Here is a 17,579-nt window from a genome sequence, read left to right as displayed (position 1 = left end):
TGTCAGCACTGGCCATTTGTGCAGCAGTGCCCAGCATGTGTCTAATCTAATACGGAGCTATTTTATTTAGCTCTTACATAGGAATATGGTAGGAAGCTGAGTGTTTTTCCTAGTTACCTCTGCACATTATAAAGAGTAATATTCATTAGAAAATTTTTATTGTGACCTGAAATTTTGTTTTTCACACGAATAGGAGAGTAGTGTTAGGTAAATTGAAGAAAACTTACTTGGGAAGCTTTTAGGTGAGGTATATTGTCATTTACACTTTTTATACTTCCCCTGCAATAACTGAATGATATAAAGCAAATAATGTAAAGCCCTGGTGCTTTTCATCTAAAGATACTGAGTTTTGGATCTATCTTATTCTGTGGAAATAACCAGCAGAAAAATAATTTTCAGTAACTGTTGAAAATTCATGAACCAGTTAGTATAACTCTGGAAACTATCATTGTGAAAATATGAATTGTAAAACACTGTGTAACATTTTTGACTCTTGAGTTTGTGCGTGTTATCTAAAGATTGGTACTAAATTCAGGAGTTCCCATCTTGGCTCAGTGGAAATGAATCTGACTGGGAACCATGAGGTTGCGGGTTCGATCCCTGGCCTCGATCAGTGGGTTAAGGATCTGGCTTTGCCATGAGCTGTGGTGTAGCTCACAGATGCGGCTCAGATCTGGCGTTGCTGTGGCTGTGGTGTAGGCTGGCAGCTGTAGCTCCGATTGGACCCCTAGCCTGGGAACCTCCATATGCTATGGGTGTGGCCCTAAAACAAACAAACTAACTAACAAAAAAGAAAAAAAAAAAAAGAAAGAAAGAAAAGAAATTGGTACTAAATAATAATAGTACTAAATTTTAACTCCAGCTCGAACTTTTCCCTACGCACTGGATCTATGTTTCCAACTGTGTTCCTGCAGAGAAGACCAATGCCTGCCTTCCCACGAATCCCCATATGCAGGGAGGGTACTTTAAAAATGCCTATTGAACTAGAAGAGTGAGTTAGGTGCCCTTGGTTTCACATAGTACCTGGTATAGCTCATTGATGAGTGATATTGACTGATGTCACCTTGGTAAAGTTGGACCTTTTGGGTTGAACTATGTGTAATTGCCATGTCTATAGTTAAAAAAATATATATATCAACTTTATATATCCATTTAAGGATACCAAGTTCAGGCACATGGAATCAAAACATGCTGGGACATGGAAAATAAAGGTCAGTTGTGCATCTTCCCATGGGATGCTGGAATTGCCTTGATAGTACCCTGACAAATGGCCATCTGGCCTCTTTGGAAACATTTTAGATCATAGGGTGATCCTTACTTTATCTAGTAATGTGGCTCCCAATAAGCTCTTACATAATCCTTAAAACTTAAAAGATTTTTATTTTATTTTTGGCTTTTTAGGGCTGCACTCACGGCATATGGAGGTTAAAGGCTAAGGGTCTAATCAGAGCTGCAACTGCTAGCCTACACTGCAGCCAAAACAATGCAGAGTCCAGGCTGTGTCTGCAACCTACACCACATCTCACAGCAACACTGGATCCTTAACCCACTGAGCCGGGCCAGGTATCGAACCTGCGACCTCATGGATACTAGTCAGGTTCGTTAACCGCTGAGCCACAACAGGAACTCCCTTAAAGATTTTACTTAGAAATAAGAATCACCATTTTTGGGAGAGGACAAGATGGCGGAGGAGTAGGGGGACACGCTCGCCCTCTCCCACAAACACAACAAAAAAAGCACATCTACAGAAGAAATGACTCGCACAGAACAACAACCAATCGCTGGCAGAGGAACCTAAACTCCAATAACGGCAAGAAGTTCGTGACATTATTGGGCAGAACGGGAGAAAAGAGGAGAGTGAGAGAAGGTGAATCCGAGCGGGACGGGCGCTCCCGAAAGGGAACTGCGGAGGAGAAAGGGATCCCGCACCCTGGAAAGTCTCCTACCGGGGGAAAGATCAAACGAACCGGAGGAATCTCCAGATGCAGAGAAGAGTGTAGCAGTAAGTCGGAGTACGGAAAAACGATCAAGAACCCAACGGACCATCTGAACTACGGGCACAGTCACCAAAAATTGAGACGCCTGGGTGGGGGCTGGGCACCGAATCCTCGGCTCCAGAGGTTAGTCCCCGGGAAAGGGCCGGGGGACGCCTGGGTGGGGGCTGGGCACCGAGACCTCAGCTCTGAAGGTTGGTCCCCGAGAGGGGGCCGGGGGACGCCTGGGTTGGGGCTGGGCACAGAGACCTCGCCTCCGAAGGTTAGTCCCCAAGAAAGGGCCGGGGGGCGCCGCCTGGGTGGGGGCTGGGCACCGAGACCTCGGCTCCAGAGATTAGTCCCCGGGCTAGGGGGGCGGGGAAGAGCGGAAACTGCTTGGGAGGTCTCTAAACCATTTGACGGGGCAGAGACTGCCTGGGAGACTAGAAAACAAAGCTGTCGCAGAGGAAGGGAGCAATACTCTAGGGGCGGGGAAGTGGAAAGCCGCCTCAGAGGGAACCTGGGAGAAGAGCCTGGTCTGCGCCCGTGCTGGGGAGGGGAGAGAAGAAGGGGTGGGTCCCCATAGAATACCCCCCACGCCACAGCAAGCTTACAGGCCCGCTAGCTAGCAGAAAGCTGTGCTTCCCAGTGCATTCCCTCCCCCCACCCCCGCCACCCCCTACGCTCTCGCCGAACCTGGGGCTGCCTGCCATCCAGGAGGGCTGGCCTCAACAATTGCCTGAAGCCTACCACCGCAGGGGCTCTCCCTGCACAGGCCTGCTTGCCCTTTGGAGGGGCTACACTTCCACAGAGCAGCACCAAACACCACCAGGCCCCTAGAAAAGGCCTGCAGCCCAGAAAAGCTAGAACAAGCCTAGCCAGGCCGTGAATAGATCGACCTAATTCTCCGACGGTTTTTCTGAGACGGGCTCCCCCGGGGAGGAGCCTCTTGAGTCTCCAAGGGCCTTGCTACACGCCCAAGACCCCAGGGGGTGCTAAGACCTAGTGGACCAGCTGCATAGGACTGCCAGCTCCAGGCAGGACCCCCTGCAGCCCAGAAAAGCTGCAACAAGCCTGGCCGAATTGGGAAAAGATCTCAGACGGTCTCTCTGAGTCGGGCTGTCCTGGGGAGGAACCTCTTGAGTCTCCAAGGGCCCTGCTACCCGCCCAAGACCCCAAGGGGTGCTGAGACCTAGTGGACCAGCTGCATAGGACTGCCAGCTCCAGGCAGGACCCCCTGCAGCCCAGAAAAGCTGCAACAAGCCTGGCGGAATCGGGAAAAGATCTCAGACGGTCTTTCTGAGTCAGGCTGTCCTGGGGAGGAGCCTCTTGAGTCTCCAAGGGCCCTGCTACCCGCCCAAGACCCCAGGGGGTGCTGAGACCTAGTGGACCAGCTGCATAGGACTGCCAGCTCCAGGCAGGACCCCCTGCAGCCCAGAAAAGCTGCAACAAACCTGGCGGAATCGGGAAAAGATCTCAGACGGTCTTTCTGAGTCGGGCTGTCCTGGGGAGGAGCCTCTTGAGCCTCCAAGGGCCCTGCTACCCGCCCAAGACCCCAGGGGGTGCTGAGACCTAGTGGACCAGCTGCATAGGACTGCCAGCTCCAGGCAGGACCCCCTGCAGCCCAGAAAAGCTGCAACAAGCCTGGCCGAATCGGGAAAAGATCTCAAACGGTCTTTCTGAATCGGGCTGCCCTGGGGAGGAGCCTCTTGAGTCTCCAAGGGCCCTGCTACCCGCCCAAGACCCCAAGGGGTGCTGAGACCTAGTGGACCAGCTGCATAGGACTGCCAGCTCCAGGCAGGACCCCCTGCAGCCCAGAAAAGCTGCAACAAGCCTGGCCGACTTGGGAAAAGATCTCAGACGGTCTTTCTGAGTCGGGCTGTTCTGGGGAGGAGCCTCTTGAGTCTCCAAAGGCCCTGCTACCCGCCCAAGACCCCAAGGGGTGCTGAGACCTAGTGGACCAGCTGCATAGGACTGCCAGCTCCAGGCAGGACCCCCTGCAGCCCAGAAAAGCTGCAACAAGCCTGGCGGAATCGGGAAAAGATCTCAGACGGTCTTTCTGAGTCGGGCTGCCCTGGGGAGGAACCTCTTGAGTCTCCAAGGGCCCTGCTACCCGCCCAAGACCCCAGGGCGTGCTGAGAACCAAGTGAAATCTGCTACCATCGTGGGGTGGACCTCCCAGTCCTGTCTGCCCTCAGGAAGTCCTCCTTTGCTTCAAAGAAACACTGTTAGCCCCATCAACACTCCAGAAAAGCCACACTGCCTCAAAAAAAGATTGACCAACAACGACAGCCCTCAGGAAATATTCCAGGGCAGTGACAAGGCAAACACTACCCGATAACGGAGAGTACAACTCCCTCAGGAGAAAGAAGACAACAAGCAAGATGAAGAAGCTGAGAAACCACCCCCAGTCAAACCAACAGGAGAACTCACCTAAAACAGTCAACAATGAAACTGATCTCTGCAGTCTGACAGACATGGAGTTCAAAAGAGAAATAGTGAAAATACTGAAGGAATTAAGAGAAGATATGAACAGCAATGCAGATACCCTCAGAAAGGAGCTAGAAAATATAAGGAGGAGCCAAGAAAAACTAGAACATTCATTTGCAGAGATGCAAACTGAACTAGGGGCAGTAAAAACCAGAATGAATAATGCAGAAGAACGAATCAGTGATATGGAAGATAGAATAATGGAAATCACTCAATCTGGTCAACAGACAGAAAACCGAATCAAAAAACTGGAAAGCAATATAAGAGACCTATGGGATAATATAAAACGGGCCAATCTACGCATAATAGGAATTCCAGAAGGAGTAGAAAAAGATAAGGGAATGGAAAATATATTTGAAGAAATTATTGCTGGAAACTTCCCAAATCTAAAGGATACTGGATTCAAGATACAAGAAGCACAGAGGGCCCCAAACAAACTGAACCCAAACAGACCCACACCAAGACACATCATAATAAAAATGGCAAAAGTTAGTGATAAAGAGAGGATCCTCAAGGCAGCAAGAGAAAAACAGAATGTTACCTACAAGGGAACCCCCATAAGAATATCAGCTGATTTCTCTACAGAAACACTACAGGCCAGGAGGGAATGGCAAGAGATATTTAAAGTGCTCAAAGGAAAAAATATGCAACCTAGAATACTTTATCCAGCAAGAATATCATTTAAAATAGAAGGGGAAATAAAAATTTTTCCCAACAAACAAAAACTTAAAGAATACAGCAACACAAAACCCAGGTTAAAGGAAATATTGAAAGGGCTTCTCTAAACCAAAAAGAAAGGAAGGAAAGGGAAGAAAAAAGAAAAGAAAAAAAAAAAAGAAGAAGAAGAAGAGGAAGAACTAGGACTGAGGAAGATACAATCAGAGAGCAGTCACTCAAATAAGCCAGCATACAGATTTAATCATGAACATGCTTCAAACAAAATAAAATTAAAAAGAAAAAAATAAAAGAGTCATCAAAACCATAAAATGTGGGCAAGGGATGTTAGGAGGTAAATAATCCTTTTTGTTTGTATGTATGTCTCTCTTCTTAATTTTAATATAATAATGAAGTGTTTGAACTTACAGGACCATCAGGCTAAAACACACAATTATGGGAAGGGGTTAGCATACTTAAAAAACAGGGCAACCACAAGCCAAAACCAAATATTGCATTTGCAAAAAATGAAAAAAAAAAATACACTCAAGCAGATAATAACAGGAGACCATCCAACCAAAAAAAAAAAAAAAAAAAAAAAAAAAAAGAAAGGAAGAATGGAGAACCATAGAATCAACTGGAACACGAGGATCAAATGGCAATAAATAATCATCTATCAATTATCACCTTAAATGTCAATGGACTGAATGCCCCAATCAAAAGACACAGAATGGCTGAGTGGATAAAAAGGCAAAAACCTTCAATATGCTGCCTACAAGAAACTCACCTTAGGACAAAAGATACATATAGATTGAAAGTGAAAGGCTGGGGAAAAGTATTTCATGCCAATAGACATGACAGAAAAGCAGGAGTTGCAACGCTCATATCAGACAAAATAGACTTTAAAACAAAAGACATAAAGAAAGACAAAGAAGGACACTATTTAATGATTAAAGGATCCATCCAAGGAGAGGATGTTACTATCATCAACATATATGCCCCAAACATAGGAGCACCCAGATACATACAACAAATATTAACAGACATAAAGGGAGATATTGATGAGAATACAATCATAGTAGGAGACCTAAATACCCCCCTCACATCAATGGACAGATCCTCTAGACAGAAAACCAATAAAGCAACAGAGATCCTAAAGGAAACAATAGAAAAGTTAGACTTAATTGATATCTTCAGGACACTACATCCAAAAAAATCAGAATACACATTCTTCTCAAATGCTCATGGAACATTCTCAAGAATCGACCACATATTGGGACATAAAGCGAATCTCAATAAATTTAGGAGCATAGAAATTATCTCAAGTATCTTCTCTGACCACAATGCCATGAAATTAGAAATCAACCATGGGAAAAGGAAAGAGAAAAAACCTACTCCATGGAGACTAAACAACATGCTACTAAAAAACCAATGGGTCAATGAGGAAATCAAGAAGGAAATTAAAAACTATCTTGAAACAAATGATAATGAAGACACAACCTCTCAAAATCTATGGGATGCTGCGAAAGCAGTGCTCAGAGGGAAATTTATAGCAATACAGGCCTTTCTCAAAAAAGAAGAAAGATCCCAAATTGACAACTTAACCCTCCACCTAAATGAATTAGAAAAAGAAGAACAAAGAAGTCCTAAAGTCAGCAGAAGGAAGGAAATTGTAAAGATCAAAGAAGAAATCAATAAAATAGAGACTCAAAAAACAATAGAGAAAATTAATAAAACCAAGAGCTGGTTCTTTGAAAAGGTGAACAAAATTGATAAACCCCTGGCCAGACTCACTAAAAAGAGGAGAGAAAGAACCCAAATCACCAAAATTATAAATGAAAAAGGAGAAATCACAACGGATACAGCAGAAATACAAAAAACCATAAGAGAATACTATGAACAACTATATGGCAATAAGTTTGACAATCTGGAAGAAATGGACAATTTTCTAGAATCTTACAGCCTGCCAAAACTGAATCAAGCAGAAACAGACCAACTGAACAGACCAATCACCAGAAATGAAATTGAAGAGGTCATAAAAGCACTCCCTACAAATAAAAGCCCAGGACCAGATGGCTTCACAGGTGAATTCTATCAAACATATAAAGAGGAATTGGTGCCCATCCTCCTTAAACTCTTTCAAAAGGTTGAAGAAGAAGGAATACTCCCAAAGACATTCTATGAGGCCACCATCACCCTCATTCCAAAACCAGGCAGAGATACCACCAAAAAAGAAAACTATCGCCCAATATCATTGATGAATATAGATGCAAAAATTCTCAACAAAATCTTAGCCAACCGAATCCAACAACATATCAAAAAAATTATACACCATGACCAGGTTGGGTTCATCCCAGGTTCACAAGGATGGTTCAACATACGCAAATCAATCAACATCATACACCACATTAACAAAAAAAAAGTCAAAAATCATATGATCATCTCAATAGATGCAGAAAAAGCATTTGACAAAGTTCAACATCCATTCATGATCAAGACCCTCGCCAAAGTGGGTATAGAGGGAACATTCCTGAATATAATCAAAGCCATTTATGATAAACCCACAGCAAATATAATCCTCAATGGGGAAAAACTGAAAGCCTTCTCACTCAAATCTGGAACAAGACAGGGATGCCCACTCTCACCACTGCTCTTCAACATAGTTTTGGAAGTCTTAGCCACAGCAATTAGACAAACAAAAGAAATCAAAGGCATCCATATAGGAAGAGAAGAGATCAAACTGTCACTGTATGCAGATGACATGATTCTATACCTAGAAAACCCTAAGGACTCAACCCCAAAACTCCTTGAACTGATTAATAAATTCAGCAAAGTGGCAGGATATAAGATTAACATTCAGAAGTCAGTTGCATTTCTGTATACCAGCAATGAAGCATTAGAAAAGGAATACAAAAATACGATACCTTTTAAAATTGTACCTCACAAAATCAAATACCTCGGAATACACCTAACCAAAGAGGTAAAGGACCTATATGCCGAGAACTATAAAACCTTAATCAAAGAAATCAAAGAAGATGTAAAAAAATGGAAAGATATTCCATGTTCCTGGATTGGAAAAATCAATATTGTGAAAATGGCCATCCTACCCAAAGCAATCTACAGATTCAATGCAATCCCTATCAAATTACCCATGACATTTTTCACAGAACTAGAACAAACAATCCAAACATTTATATGGAACCACAAAAGACCGAGAATCGCCAAAGCAATCCTGAGAAACAAAAACCAAGCAGGAGGCATCACTCTCCCAGACTTCAAGAAATACCACAAAGCCACAGTCATCAAAACAGTGTGGTACTGGTATCAAAACAGACAGACAGACCAATGGAACAGAATAGAGAATCTGGAAATTAACCCTGACACCTATGGTCAATTAATCTTTGACAAGGGAGGCAAGAACATCAAATGGGAAAAGGAAAGTCTATTCAGCAAGCATTGCTGGGAAACCTGGACAGCTGTATGCAAAGCAATGAAACTAGAACACACCCTCACACCATGCACAAAAATAAACTCCAAATGGCTGAAAGACTTAAATATACGACAGGACACCATCAAACTCCTAGAAGAAAACATAGGCAAAACACTCTCTGACATCAACATCATGAATATTTTCTCAGGTCAGTCTCCCAAAGCAATAGAAATTAGAGCAAAAATAAACCCATGGGACCTCATCAAACTGAAAAGCTTTTGCACAGCAAAGGAAACCCAAAAGAAAACAAAAAGACAACTTACAGAATGGGAGAAAATAGTTTCAAATGATGCAACTGACAAGGGCTTAATCTCTAGAATATACAAGCAACTTATACAACTCAACAGCAAAAAAACCAATCAATCAATGGAAAAATGGGCAAAAGACCTGGGTAGACATTTCTCCAAAGAAGATATACAGATGGCCAACAAACACATGAAAAAATGCTCAACATCGCTGATTATAAGAGAAATGCAAATCAAAACTACCATGAGATACCACCTCACACCAGTCAGAATGGCCATCATTAATAAATCCACAAATAACAAGTGCTGGAGGGGCTGTGGAGAAAAGGGAACCCTCCTGCACTGTTGGTGGGAATGTAAACTGGTACAGCCACTATGGAGAACAGTTTGGAGATACCTTAGAAATCTATACATAGAACTTCCATATGACCCCGCAATCCCACTCTTGGGCATCTATCCGGACAAAGCTCTACTTAAAAGAGACACATGCACCCGCATGTTCATTGCAGCACTATTCACAATAGCCAGGACATGGAAACAATCCAAATGTCCATCGACAGAGGATTGGATTCGGAAGATGTGGTATATATACACGATGGAATACTACTCAGCCATAAAAAAGGATGACATAATGCCATTTGCAGCAACATGGATGGAACTAGAGAATCTCATCCTGAGTGAAATGAGCCAGAAAGACAAAGACAAATACCATATGACATCACTTATAACTGGAATCTAATATCCAGCACAAATGAACATCTCCTCAGAAAAGAAAATCAATCATGGACTTGGAGAAGAGACTTGTGGTTGCCTGATGGGAGGGGGAGGGAGTGGGAGGGATCGGGAGCTTGGGCTTATCAGACACAACTTAGAATAGATTTACAAGGAGATCCCGCTGAATAGCATTGAGAACTATGTCTAGATACTCATGTTGCAACAGAAGAAATGGTGGGGGAAAAACTGTAATTGTAACGTATACATGTAAGGATAACCTGACCCCCTTGCTGTACAGTGGGAAAATAAAATTAAAAAAAAAAAAAAAATGTTAATGTTTTGTAATAAAATTTATATAATTCTTTCAATAAAAAAAAAAAAAAAAAAAAAAAAAAAAAGAATCACCATTTTTGGTTGCCTGATTTGAGAGGCATTTCCTCCCCTCCCCCCCGCCCCCATCCTGGTTAACCTCATCTGGATATATTCCAGATTAAATGTCCTTTTCAAAATCTTACTCCCATAAATATAATATTCTAGATATGGTCACCTCAGTATGGTAGGTGATATTTCCATAAACAAAGCGCTTTTGAAATGAAACCTAAGAAACAAATAAAAAATAAAATAAATAAATAAATAAATAAAACGAAACCTAAGACTGTGTTTGCTTCTTTTGCAGCAGTGTCACGCATGCTTTTACCTTGTTTTGTTTCCACATCAGTAATCATCAAACTCTTTTAAACTCTAAATGGAGATGCCTGCTGCCTTTAGTCTTGGACTGGGAGTTAGGAAAGCCTTCATTTCTAGGCTTTGATCAGTGTGTGACTTGTTGTGTGATCCTGGAAAACCCTTATAGCCTGCAGTGCTCGTAACAGAGAGGTATTGAGAAAGTTATATGAGGTGAGGCAGAAAAAGCTCTGCACTCATCTAATGAAAAGCCAGGAGTAACGGAATTACAGCTTTCTAAATATGAGAAGATAAGCAAATGATGTCAATAAGAACTTGGAACCCATTTTCAGCATACGTTATCATTTAGTTGACTATAGAAATTAATATTGGAGAGCCCCAAAGACTGATCCTTGGACTTCTTCCCTTCTCTGTTTATCTCTTCTCAGGTGAACTTTTTCGGTCTCATAGTTTTATTTTTTTTTGTTTTTTGTTTTTTTTTTTTTTGGTTTTTTTTTTGTCTTTTGTCTTTTTGTTGTTGTTGTTGTTGTTGTTGCTATTTCTTGGGCCGCTCCCGCGGCATATGGAGGTTCCCAGGCTAGGGGTTGAATCGGAGCTGTAGCCACCGGCCTACGCCAGAGCCACAGCAACGCAGGATCCGAGCCACGTCTGGGACCTACACCACAGCTCACGGCAACGCCGGATCATTAACCCACTGAGCAAGGGCAGGGACCGAACCCGCAAGCTCATGGTTCCTAGTCGGATTCGTTAACCACTGCGCCACGACGGGAACTCCCAGTCTCATAGTTTTAAATATCATGTATTGGTATTTGATTTTCAAAATTTTTCTCTAACCCAAATCTCTCATCTGCACATTAGACCCAGACAATTCAATTGCCTACTCAGTCCTTTCACTTGGATTTTTTTTTTTTTGATGTTTTATAGGCATCTCAACCCTCCCATATCTTAAAAACTGAATTGATGAGTTCCAGCCTTACCGCTCTTCAGTCTGTTCTCAGTGCTACAGCTAGCTTCATTCTTTTAAAATAAGTCAGGTCGGGGTTCCCATTGTGGTTTAGCAGTACAAACCCAACTAGTATCCATGAGGATTTGAATTCAATCCCTGGCCTCTCTCAGTGGGTTAAGGATTGATCTGGCATTGCCATGAACTGTGGTGTAGGTTGCAGATGTGGCTCAACAGATGTGGCGTTGCTGTGCCTGTGGTGTAGGCTGGTGGCTACAGCTCCCATTTGACCCCTAGTCTGGGAACCTTCGTATGCTGTGGGTGCAGCCCTTAAAAAAATAATAATAATAAATAAAGTAAGTCAAGTCATATCACTTAGCTCAAAACCCTCCAACGGCTTCCCAGTTTCACTCTAAGGGCTACAGTTCTGACAATGGCCTCCAAGGCCCTAAACCATCCACTCTCACATTCTACTTTGAATCACATTGCTACTTTCCCAAACTTCTCTCCTCCCCAGCTGTTTTTTTCCCTCCAGTGTCCTGTCCTTCTGACTGTTATTTTGAACGTGCCAGGCACTGTCCTGCCTTAAAGCCTGTGCACTTGGTATTTCCTCTGCCTGGAATGCTCAAGGATACCCTCGCTGGCTATCTTACCTCCTTTAGTTCTTAACCGAAGATCACCTCCTCATTGAGGCCATTCCTGGCTACTTTTTTAAAATTGCACAGCAGTCCCCATTGTGGTTCAACAGGTTAAGAACCTGGTGTAGCCTATGTGAAGGTGCAGGTTCGATCCCTGACCTCACTCACTGGGTTAAGGATCTGGCATTGCTACAAGCTGTGTAGGTCACAGATGCTGCAAAGATCCCATGTTGCTGTGGCTGTGGCGTAGGCCAGGAGCTGCAGCTCCACTTCATCCCCTAGCCTAGGAACTTCCATATGCCACAGGTGTGGCCATAAAAAGAAAAAAAAAAAATTGTACAGATATCTTACCCAATTCTCCCTATCAAATATTCCTGCTTTATTTTTCTCTGTAGCACTTATTATCATATAATTTATTGTTTTCTTTCTTCCCTTAATTGAGTATGAGATCCACGAGAGCAAAAATTGTTATCTCTTTTGTGTTGCTCTATTCCCACCACTTGAAACTGGGTTTCACATAAGAGGTGCTCAATAAATAAATATTGGGGAAAGATGTCCAGAGACATTCTTTTTTTTTTTTTTGCTTTTTAGGCATCTGGAAGTTTCCAGGTTAGGGGTCAAATCAGAGCTGTAGCCGCCGGCCTACACCACAGCCGTGCTGGATCTGAGCCACATCTTCGACCTACACCATAGCTCACAGCAATGCCAGACCCCAAACCCACTGGGTGAGGCCAGGGATTGAATCTGAATCCTCATCGATCCTAGTCAGGTTTGTTAACTACTGAGCCACGAAGGGAACTCCCCAGAGACATTCTTACTATACTACTTTACATCCCGTGAAGGAGTATACATCTCTGGTACATTCTCTGTATGTGAACAGCTAGACAAAGGTTTATGACACTTCAAAAAAGGATGCCTTCCTGTAGTTCCCGTCATTGCACTGTGGTTAACGAATCTGACTAGGAACCATAAGATTACAGTTTCGATCCCTGGCCTTGCTCAGTGGGTTAAGGATCCAGTATTTCCGTGAGCTGTGGTGTAGGTCCCAGACATGGCTCAGATCTGGCGTTGCTGTGGCTGTGGTAAAGGCCGGCGGCTACAGCTCCGATTCGACCCCTAGCCTGGGAACCTCCATGTGCCGTGGGAGCAGCCCTAGAAAAGGCAAAAAAAGACAAAAAAATAAAAAAAAAAAAAAAAAAAAAAGAAAGATACCTTCCTGTCCAAAGTGTTTGTTTTGCTGAAGATACTTAGAGTCTTACTTAGACTGTGGCCAACACTCCCTACTCCTCATACTGAGTTTTGCTAGGCATTTGTTTAGGAACCTCTTGCAGCCTTTTCAGCTGGGTTCCTCGTGTGAATCACAGAACACAGAAAAGGATGGTTCTTCAAAGGACGGCTCATAACTAATACCTTTTAGATTCATAGGAGATGAGTTAATTCACATATTCAATAGAAACTGAAAGGCATTAGGGCTACATTAATCCTTGAAATTATTTTATAAAAAAGTTCTTAAAACTCTTTCTGTAAGCACAAAACCTCATAAAAACAAATGAACAAAGGAGATTTTTCTACAAAGTCAGATCATTCTCAGTGATATATTTCTGAAAAAGCTGTCTTTGCAGTGTGTTCATTGATTAAGGATAAAGAATTAAGGCTAAAGTCCTTTAGTCCATAATTGATTCTTCTAAAACTTGAAGTATTTTCAGATTTTTCCAAGTACCAAAGTTTTGTTTGTTTGTATTTCGGTTGCTCACATAGCTTTTAACATACTTCTAGAGTGTTCCTCATCAATGAAACCTCCTGTACATTGACACACACACAGGTCATTTCTGTTGTTCTGTTTCCAAATGAAAAGATTGGGCCCAAGAGGAATTGCCTGACTTAAAATAGTCTAATAGGACTAATTCAGGCAGGAGTCATCTACTGGCAAGAACCCAGAGTATCACAGCTGCTGGGAGGGAAGGCTTTATCAGGCTTGAGCCATAGAACATACGTACGCATGTTCCATGGGGTAGATTGTAGATTAGTGATTCACCAAGTTATGTTTTGGTTCTGAGATACCTTGAAACAGGGGAACATCCCATAGTAAAGTTATTTTGTACTTTGTATTACTTTTCTACCTAGAATTTGAACCCTTTTTTGTGATTATCTCATTTGTTCATATGATTTTTCTGGTGGGAGTTAGGGGAAAGGGAGAGCATGGGAAAGAGAGGATCTATTATACTCCCTATTTTACAGTTGGATAAATTGAAACTTGGTCACTTAATCAATTACGGGTGAAGCTACAGCTAAGGTCTCAGACCTGTGCTTTAGTAGGTTATTGTCTTGATTATCAGTTATTCAGTTTTAATTAAATTATGAGTTTGGGCTTCAGAGTATGCTGACAATAGCAAACAATTAAGAAACTGTTCAAGCATGTGTATACATGTGTTGAATTTCTCTAGGGAGAATTTTTAATGCTATCTCAACTATGTTCATTAATAAGCTACTTTAAATATATTGGCAGGAATGAGTTGTGAGTTCAAAAAAATAAATGTCAGACTAGTTCAGGAATAATCTTTCCACTGTGTTTGCAAAAATAACATTCTTGGTCTAGGTCTGTTGGCCATTTTGCACATATTAGTACAGGCTAAACAACTGATACTTTTGGTTCTCACCTGATAACAAGTCTGTATAAAGGGCTCTTTGTTAACAAATCTATTTTGGCTCAAAGAAAAACATTGGTTGAACTAACCTTAACCAGTTGAATGAATACTGTTAAGAAAATACTGTTCTTTCCTTTAAGAACAGGGTAGTGGTATAAATGATTTTTTTTTCTTTGAGTTAGAAGAACATGACTCAAGTCAAAAATTTGAGTACCTCTCTTAAGGGGAATTTAGGGGGTTTTTGTTGTTGTTGTGTGGTTGGCTTTTTTCCTGACTCATCCTTAGCAGCTGAAAAGGCGTAGGAAAGGAGAGCTGTTCTGGGAAGGGTTAGGACTCCATTCTCAACCTTTTAAATCATTGCCAGCCATCCACCTGCTGCGCGGGTAGATTAGTGGATGAAGGGGGTAGAAAAAAAACCCTGAAATAATATTGTATGTATGTATGTCATTCCTTTCCCATTCGGAATCCTAAAGCTAAGTGAGGACCATTAAAGTTGTTATATTTGGAGTTGAATTAAAAATACGTACAGGAGTTTCAGGTTAAGGATCCAGCACTGTCACTGCTATGGTGAGAGTTTGATCCCTGGGCTGGGAACTTCTACATGCCATGGGTACAACCAGAAAAAAAAAGTGTGCAAAAGCCAGTAATAATATAAGGTATTATTTATCAAGTGCTTAGTTACTTTATGCCAAGCATTGCACTAAGCACTGTACTTATACATTATCTTAATCTTCTCAACAACTTGATTCTGACAAGTCATGTCTGCCTATTATATCAGTCTGCATCATAGCACATATTACAACCATATGGAAAGAAAAACTATAAATAATTTTATAGTTATTTGCCACGAAAGCAAAGAGAATCCACATCTGCCCTGTATCCCCAATACTTAGACTGTGCCTGGTACATAGCAAATATGCAATAAAAAATTGACTGAATGAACAACTGAATTGTGAATGCCTGAATGCATAAATGAATTAACAATCCTATATGAAACAGGTTCTGGTATCACCTCTGCTTTACACACCCAGAAGCAAAGACTGAGACTTCAACCAAAGTCTGATTCCAGAACACATAACCACTATATATAAACAGCCATTGGGAAGCATCAAAATCATCATAGCTCTGGCATAGTGTTTGAAATTTCAGGATATTCTGAATATGAACACTTTCTTCAAAAGCAATTTTCCTGTAAATTTGGGTCAGGATAAGGGAGGACTGTTATCTTTCCTCTCTCAGCTGGTAGAAGCATGGTTCCCCTGAGCCTCCGACTCATAATCTTTTTCTGAGTATTGATTAGTGAAACAGATGACTGCCCAGGAAACTGTTTCTGAGCTCTGTTGCCAAAGGTACTTTGAGCTCTCACTCACCCTGGGAGGGAGAACCGTAGACTTTTTGTACAGATTAGCTCCTTTTTGTACAGAACAAAAGTCCATCTGGGATTTATTAATTCCCTCACCTCCTCTGGTGCCCATGTTCATTCTTGTTGCCTCGTGGTAGGACTTTGCACCAGGGCAGTTTTCCAGCTCTAAGAGAGACACTTGGGCCCCTGCTGCCCAAATGCTTTGTAGTGCCATGCCTGATTAACCGGGCAAGGTCAGACTTGCCTTTTACAGCCCTCCCAGAGATAGACCCTTCACGGAGAAATCCCAGAAATGCCTTAATTCTCTGGATATAAGTAGATCAGGTGACTCTAGAAGCTCTGAGCTTTTTCAGCTTTCTCCCCTTAAAAAAATGGTGGAAGTACTTCTTATCTCATTGAGAAAAACATATAATGCTTTATAGACAGTGCTTTATGTCCCCCAAACTTCCTTTCCCCCCGCTGCCGTGCCGCAAACCTTGAGAACTATTTGGGAAGAAACTATCCTCAGAAACTTAAACATAAAGAAAGAAATTACTTCAAATCATCCAGCAAATGGTTAGCAACTCCAGAATTATACGAAGACTAAAAAGACCTCAGTCAAACATGGGAATAGCAGCAGCAGCAGCAGCTGCTGCCTGTTAGCCACGGTCAAAAGTCTTAAGACTGTCCACCCTCTAGTGTATATTGCCAAAAGGACTAGTCATCAGAGCATTTAATTATACCAAAAGAGGATTTATCTGCTTCTTTGGGAGTCAAAAATGCTTAATGCAGAACTCACCGAGGCCAGCAAGAAGGGAGAGCACACTGAATACTTCATTGTCAATGTCTAATTGGGTCTGCGGGCATAGCTCAGCCTCATCAGAGCCAGTCTAAAAAAAGAAAGCTCTGTTTTGTGAGACAAACACTTTTTGTGTGGTTCTTAATTAGTTTCCCATGGGTTCCTTATTTTCTAGGTCTTATCTGTTCAGTTATTGTCCTAAAACACAAATTACATCAGGTGCTTAAGCAGCAAACTGAAGGGTAGCTGAGATCCCAGAAACTCATAGGTTCATGACCATGATCTTGCTTTAAGAACTTGAACCTACTGGTGTAACCTCTCTTTTTTTTTTTCATTTTCAAGGACCTCTGCATGTTCTGAAGGTAAAGTTAGCCCTAGTTTCCAGGGGGAATGTCTTTGGAAACCTCTCTCAGTGTCTCCTTTGTGGCCTGTGGATGGCACTTTCCGTAGGTGGTGATTGAGGCAGCTCTTCGGCGCCAATTAGATGCTTGCCAAATGTATACATTTACATGGTGCTGGATTACTAGCAAGGCCTCTGTTCACTCCATGGTTTGGAGTTTTAGAGGAACCTATTTTTTCTTCTGAAGGTTTTCTATTCTGTCATTCCAGCGGCTTCATATACAGATAGCTCGGATGATGAGACCTCCCCCAGGGACAAGCAGCAAAAGAATTCCAAGGGAAGCAGTGACTTCTGTGTCAAGAACATCAAACAGGCGGAGTTTGGACGAAGAGAAATTGAAATTGCTGAACAAGGTAAAGAAAACAAATGCATTTTCTTTCTCAAGCTGCCAGTGTCTTTTCATCCATATTCATCCCTTTTTATATTCTGGGGTCTAGTAGTTTGTGAAATTTCACTGTGATTTTGAAGAATAGTTGTAACAAAAGAAATATGAGCTCAGGAAACAGTGTGGGGAGGGATTACCCTCTAGCAGGTCATGGAAGAGGGGGGAGAGAGACCAGAT

General features: G+C 42.3%; 1 protein-coding gene across 10 annotated transcripts in view; it reads left to right on the top strand.

Moving 5' to 3' along the window:
* Positions 1 to 17,579, top strand: part of AHCYL2 (adenosylhomocysteinase like 2) — a 181,614-nt gene that overhangs the window by 121,610 nt on the left and 42,425 nt on the right. For all 10 annotated transcript variants that reach the window (XM_005657758.2, XM_003134679.4, XM_021078829.1 and 7 more), the window contains one exon: positions 17,227 to 17,370. In XM_005657758.2, coding sequence (XP_005657815.1) covers positions 17,227 to 17,370 — 144 coding nt within the window. The remainder of the gene's footprint in view (positions 1 to 17,226; positions 17,371 to 17,579) is intronic.

The sequence above is a fragment of the Sus scrofa genome, chromosome 18, assembly GCF_000003025.6.
Source record: "Sus scrofa isolate TJ Tabasco breed Duroc chromosome 18, Sscrofa11.1, whole genome shotgun sequence".
Taxonomy (NCBI): Eukaryota; Metazoa; Chordata; class Mammalia; order Artiodactyla; family Suidae; genus Sus; species Sus scrofa.
Note: the sequence above shows the minus strand (reverse complement) of the source record. Positions and strands in the feature narration are given on the sequence as shown.